The sequence below is a fragment of the Musa acuminata genome, chromosome BXJ3-6 (genome assembly GCF_036884655.1).
Source record: "Musa acuminata AAA Group cultivar baxijiao chromosome BXJ3-6, Cavendish_Baxijiao_AAA, whole genome shotgun sequence".
Lineage (NCBI taxonomy): Eukaryota > Viridiplantae > Streptophyta > Magnoliopsida > Zingiberales > Musaceae > Musa > Musa acuminata.
Genome location: NC_088354.1, coordinates 33,550,102 through 33,557,218, shown reverse-complemented (window position 1 = coordinate 33,557,218; position 7,117 = coordinate 33,550,102). Strand labels below are relative to the sequence as shown.

The following is a 7,117-nucleotide window of genomic DNA, read 5'->3' as shown; positions in this document are numbered from 1 at the left end:
CGTCCCAACTTTTTCACGACGCCCTTTACGACCACGCACATGATGCCTTCTATGACGAGAGTCGTGCCAGGAATCGTTGCAAATCCGGCAGACACGAACCTCCATTATTGCGCCTCGCCAGCTCGCCAACTCGGGTGGCACACTTGACCGCACCTTATCTTGTCGTCACGTCTCGTCCGTCCAATAAGATAATGCGTGTATCGACGCCGTGGCTGATAAGCGATTGAAACGGTGGACCGGCGAATCGCCGCCACAAGATTCCACGAGCGATCACAATAAAAGATAATTTCCCTCCCTGTCTCTCAAAATCTAAAAACCCCATCGTTGAGTTACTTCGGTCGATAAGGAGGGTATAATTGGAAGGGCTGATTCAGGAGGATGTGATCTGGCCGGCCAGCGTGGACGACGTGTCATCCTTATCTTAATTGAACCCTCTATTGTCGTCAACGCACGTTCCTACGAGTGCTCACAGTCTGGCGACACATGGCGTTTAAGAATTGCGCACGGTGATTAATCCCTGTGGGTGGGTTGGAAGAGCCGTCACGAACTAAATGTCTGTGGCAGGAGATGGCTTTTGATTTGCCTAATTCGTTGGAGATAAGTGGGCTGCGCTCTCAACTCTGCTGCTGCTTCACATGCCACGACGAGCCCCACCTGTGCAGATAAGTCCGACGTCCTATCATTATTGACCGCCTATCACCTTTCACATCGGTCAATTATTGCGGGGAACGAATGACTCATCACATAAATCGGGAGAATATGAATTCTAAAATAGGAAAATAAATTGCGTGGTGTGGCGTTTGGCTATCGAGAAATCGAAGTGGGAAATTTACGATTGCCACTTAAATTTGGAGGCATAATTGCGAAGATACACACAATGCAATCATTATAATGGACAAAAGACATCATGTTCGACGCCATTGTTGTGCCAGCTCACCAAATCAGATAGATCTGTGTCTTGCCTCCCTCGTGGAGCACGTGCTTTGTGGGACCGGATCCAATAATTCGCAAGGACGCGACCAGGTACAATGTACCAAATGAATGATGTATAGATCTTGGATTTAATATGGCCCCGAAAGCTTACCTGACAGGTGGGGCCCGGAGGGAGCGGTGAGCCACGTGGGCTGCGAGTACGTCAAACACGACTCTACCGCAAGTGGGTACGACCGGGTGTGAGCTGGTCCGTACGGTCTTTGAGGCGTGGCGTGTCAGGAATGCCACATGGGAGCAGTAGGATCCAACTTGGATGCCGATTTTTGGAGAATAAAAGAATTAATGAAGTATCATTCATATAATTAAATTTTAAAAAGAATTCTTTTTATTTAATTATTACAAAAAAAAATGTAGATAAAATCTTGAAAATCTCATATTTAATTTTGAGCCTCGTTGTTAGATTTGATCTTATCATCATTATACGTTGGCAAATTAGAGAGGTTATATTCTTCATAATGATAACATCAATGTATGCTGTTTATGACTCGAATCTCATTAAAGTGAAATATAATATATTGGAAGTCAAGTAGATGATAAGTCCATGTCAGGCAACAGACAACCTAACTTTTAGAAAATGATTTGACCGATGTACCCAATATTTATTACGTGCATCATAATATTAAATTATGTTGATCATCATAATGATCGAGATAACTGTTAGAAAATCTTATGATAAACTATCAAGAACGTGACTAATTCAACCATCATAATATTGAATCGCGATGAATCTTTAGCTGATCTCCATGCCACTCACATGCATGATCTAAGAGATCCCAAGTCCAAATTTTAGATTTTCGATCAATAACTTTTATTGACATGTTCATTTTGCCAATACGAAGAATAGAGAAAAAAAAAAAGATGTTAATGGGTGATAGATAATCACATTCAAATCAGATAGTATCACCGTGCGTAGTTTAGTAAATACATAATAAAAGAGAAAAAGAAAAACTCATAATAAAATAAAAATAAACTTTCTTTCATATTTTTTTTCTTTGGATAATATTTTTTTTTCTATGAGAGGGGTTGTCGATAGTTATTTAATTTTTATTTGAGTGTGTATATATATATATATATATATATATATATATATATGTTCTCAGATAAAAGTTATGGTATGATTTCTCAAAAGAATAACTCAGAGAATTTGCTTTCATTTATAATCTTTGATGACAATCTAATTTAAATGCACCATAGGACTTGACTTGACTTGGTAATGGTTTTAGTGTCATGGCAGTCACGTTTGGAATAACCTAAGTGGGTTCCAAATATAAGCATCATAAAATGGATGTGATACCCAAGTCGCATTTATTATGAAATGTCAGCAATTTGATTTACTTTGGACAATCATATTTAACTACGTATCCACTACGCATCTATAAAAGTATTAATACCTTCACATGCCATGCGCATGAAAGCACGAGGCAGTGGCATATATATATATATATATATATATATATATATATATATATATATATATATATATATATATATATATATATATATATATATATATATATATATATATATATATATATATATATATATATATATATATATATATATATATATATATATATATATATATATATATACTCAAGTATCAAATCTGAACATATATATATATATATATATATATATATATATATATATATATATATATATATATATATATATATAAAATAACAATAATAATAAAATCGTAGGTCTTAATTACTTAAGATCGATTATATAAATTTTTTTATTATCATTAAGATATGTAAAGAATTAAATTTGAGACAACTAAAAAGGTATTTTATGTCACTTTCAAATGATAATCTAATTTTATATTAAAATTAATTAAAATTTATGATAATGAGTGATATCATATAAGATTTTTTCATCTGTAAAAGAAAATCTCGTTGATTAATTAAGAAAAATCCTCTTTTTTTATACATTACATTTTACATTCAATTAATTCAAATATGATTTTGCCATTACATTTCACCTTGTCAAATATACATTACATTATATTCAATGAAATCCGATATAATTTTACATTGATTTTTAGAAATATAATATCCTTAATTTGGAATAAGAGGTGATGGTGTTATGCCTATCTTGTGACAAAGTGACATTGGTTTATAAATGCTAGATTTGTTGTATGCGGCAGATCTCTCTACGAGAATCTTATAGAGAGATACATATGATATAATATATACTACAAATAGAAAAGTAATTCTGATGGAATAATTTTACAAACTCTATAGATAGAAAAAATAGAGAAAATTACTATTAATAGAGGTTAAACATAGAGGAATGAGATTTAATGTGTAGGACTGACAATAATGAGATATTTTTTTTATAAAAAAATAGAGGAACAAAAATAATAATAATAAATAAATAGATAAATAACTATCAAACTCGTTCTAATTTAAATAGAATGCTCGAAGGATAAATATATTGTACCTGATATGACAAAAAACGACAGACCCCACTCCTGGCGACGTCCCCCGCACGTGGCTAGGCTCGGTGCCCCGAGGAGGGCCATGAAGGCGACGGGCTGCGTCCGGACGTCAGCCTGACGGAGCCCACAGCCCCCTCGGTTGACCCAGCACAATCGGACGAGACAGAAGCAGGTAACGGTTAAAGCTCGCCCATACCCTGCGACTCCCCGGTCTCCCACGCAACATCCTCGGCGATGTCGGACGCCATCAGAGATACGAACCTGACCGATGTGATGGCGCGCCCGGTAATGCCAAGTTCCCCTATAAACGTCCCCGAGCAAGAGGTCGGAAAGGGGGGAGAACTCACTCAGACAAAACACTCAGAGGCTCTTCTTCTGCCTCATCCACAACCCTCTCCACGTCTTCCTCTAACTTGATCGTCGGAGGGGTCGGGCCGAACTCCCAGCCCGACCTGTGTGCAGGTGCAAGACGGTGTCGCCCCTTCCTGAAGCTGCGGCGGAGCTGCCTCCCGACCCGAACCGCCGACCCGACCTGTCGAACCGGCCTCCCGACCCGAACCACCGTGCTCGAACACCGGGAGACCCCGAGGGACACCGCCCGAGATCTCCGCCATTCGGACCCCCGAACCAAGCCGCAACGACCCCGCGGGTCACGGCTAAGAAAAAGGTGTTTACACTAACATAATGGCGCTAGAAGGAGGGCCCGTCCGAATGTCGAACGATCAACAGGCCCGCTCCGACGAACCCCCGGCCGTCAGGCCACACCCGACCGACGCAGCGGGAGAACATCCCCTGCAGGAGGGGGTTCGAGACGAGCGCCCCGCCGCGATCTCGGAGCGCTACTGGCGACTGTTCAACGACCCGGGTCTATCGCCGCCCATCAGCAATCCCGGTGGCCCGACACCGGTCCCACCCGAAGCCTTCTACGACCTCACACACCAGGTCAGGGCTCTCACGGGAGTGATGCAGACCATCATCCCGCTGGTCTCTCATCCGACGTCTTCACACTCAACCCTACCTCCCCAACGGCAGCGGTCCGCCGCCCAGACCCACGCACCGCTTCCCGAGTCTCCCGCTTCACCTCTGGCCTGGTCGACCCAACCCGGGAGCCGAGGAGCGGGGGACACGGCGGCGCACCCGACGCCGGAGGCCCCGCTGTTAAACTCAACGGAGGGCCTGTGGGCCCAGCTGCGCCTCGTAGGTCACCAACTGGACGAGGTGCAGTGAGAGATTCGCAGGACCAAGGGAGACCCGGGGGCCGAGCAACACCAGGGGCCCCCTTTCACCCCCGAGATTCAAGAGCAAGCGATCCCGCCGCATTTTCGGCTCCCTTCATTAGACGCCTACGATGGCGCCACCGACCCAGCTGACCACGTAGCCGCTTTTCGCGCACAGATGGCGCTGTATGGGACGTCTGATGCCCTGATGTGCAGGGCATTCCCGACAACCCTGCGAGGCCCAGCCCGGGCGTGGTACAGCAATCTGAAGACCGCGTCCATCGCCTCTTTCGACCAATTGGCCAAGGACTTCGAGCTTAACTTTCTGGCTTACGCCAAGCCGAAGCCGTCGGTGGCAATGCTCCTCGGGCTCAACCAGAGGGAGGACGAGCCCCTTTCTCACTTCGTGGACCGCTTCACCATACAAATTCGCGGGTTATCTGATGCTCACCCCTCTTTGATGATGCAGGCATTCATGATGAGCCTGCGGCCTACCCGATTCTTTTGGTCTCTAGTGGAGCGACCCCCCGCTTCGGTACCCGAAATGTTAAAACGCGCAAACCAGTTCGTCGCTGCTGAAGCGTGGATGGTCGGAAGGCGCGACGAGCGCAAGAGGGTTAAGCCAGAGCAGCCCCGGCAGCCACAGCCCGCCACCTCCCGGCGTAGGGCTGGCGGACTCGACGATGCGGTACCTAGGTCCCCTCCCCCGGGCCTGAACTCCTCCCGGACTGAAATATTTCTCCACATCAAGGAGAAAGGACTTCTCAAAGATCCTCACCCCATGAATAGCCCGCGCGAACTCGCAGACCGCTCCAAATACTGTCGTTTTCACCGACAGCCCGGTCACGACACCGAACAGTGTCGAGAATTAAAAAGGCAAATTGAGGAGCTCATCCGCCGTGGGCACCTCGGCCCATATCTCCGGCGGGACAAGGAGCTCTCACCACGCCCGGAGGTTCCCATCGAGCGGCACATAGACGTCATAACCGGCGGGCCCGCGGCCGGAGGGAGCTCCGTGGCGGGCAGAAAGGCATACGCCAGGGCCTCCCGGGCCGATGCTTCCAAACACGAAGAAGGGCCCGAAGTCACTTTCCCGACCGGGGAACCTGAGCTAGCCGAACATGATGACGCGCTGGTGATATCAGCCAGAATCGCCAACGCACAAGTAAGAAGAATCATGGTCGACACTGGGAGCTCGGCCGACATACTTTATTGGGATGCCTTCCAGAAGCTCGGCCTGGTAAGGGAGAACATGAAGCCAGTATGCTCGACGCTCACGGGGTTTACCGGTGCTTCAATCTCGTCGCTAGGAGCTGTCACCCTGCCCCTAACTTTGGGAGTTTTCCCAAAAACAAAAACGGTGATGACTTCCTTTCTGGTGGTCGACCTCCCCACGGCGTATAATGCCATCCTCGGACGACCAACCCTCAACAAGATCCAAGCCATCGTCTCGACTTACTACCAGACCCTCAAATTTCCGACCCACAATGGAGTCGGGGAAGTAGCCGGAAACTCCTGGGAGTCCAGGCGCTGCTACTTGACTGCTATGACGCTGAGTAAAAGAGCAAGGATCCAATCCCCGCTCGAGGACCCCCGAGAGGGAAAAAAGCCGGCTCCCCGCCCCGAACCAAAGGAATCCACCGTCGACTTACCGCTAATCAAAGGCAGGCCCGACCAAACAATCAAGATCGGGTCGGAATTATCCGAAGCAGAGCAATAGCAGCTCGTCAGCCTCCTGCAAGCCAACGCCGACATCTTCGCTCGGACGCCATCAGAGATACGAACCTGACCGATGTGATGGCGCGCCCGGTAATGCCAAGTTCCCCTATAAACGTCCCCGAGCAAGAGGTCGGAAAGGGGGGAGAACTCACTCAGACAAAACACTCAGAGGCTCTTCTTCTGCCTCATCCACAACCCTCTCCACATCTTCCTCTAACTTGATCGTCGGAGGGGTCGGGCCGAGCTCCCGGCCCGACCTGTGTGCAGGTGCAAGACGGTGTTGCCCCTTCCTGAAGCTGCGGCGGAGCTGCCTCCCGACTCGAACCGCCGACCCGACCTGTCAAACCGGCCTCCCGACCCGAACCACCGTGCTCGGACACCGGGAGACCCCGAGGGACACCGCCCGAGATCTCCGCCATTCGGACCCCCGAACCAAGCCGCGACGACCCCGCGGGTCACGGCTAAGAAAAAGATGTTTACACTAACAGTACCTATGTGTATTTAGCACATGAACGATAGGAACATTTAACATGTGATCTCACACCACTTGAAAAAATAATTCAATTCATTAATTGATATTTTAAATTTCCGTCACAATGTTATTGTGTTTTTTATAGGGTTAGGTATAATAATATATGAGGAAAATGTTATAATCAAATATATGATTTGTTCTTTATATTTGCTTTCTTTTTATTGAATAGATGTAGTAATATGGGACGAATTATTATTACTATTTAAATTATTT

At 46.2% G+C, this 7,117-nt stretch overlaps 1 protein-coding gene across 1 annotated transcript; it reads left to right on the top strand.

The window, feature by feature from the left end:
• The first annotated feature begins 4,831 nt into the window (after nt 1-4,831).
• On the top strand, nt 4,832-6,373 carry LOC135641433 (uncharacterized). Its single transcript, XM_065156792.1, has one exon. It carries the CDS (start codon nt 4,832-4,834, stop codon nt 6,371-6,373), a length of 1,542 nt encoding a protein of 513 aa, XP_065012864.1.
• The last annotated feature ends 744 nt before the right edge of the window (nt 6,374-7,117 follow it).

What these genes read in the sequence shown, in the direction of transcription:
- LOC135641433 (XM_065156792.1), top strand. Translation starts at nt 4,832, where the DNA reads ATGGCGCTGTATGGGACGTCTGATGCCCTGATGTGCAGGGCATTCCCG.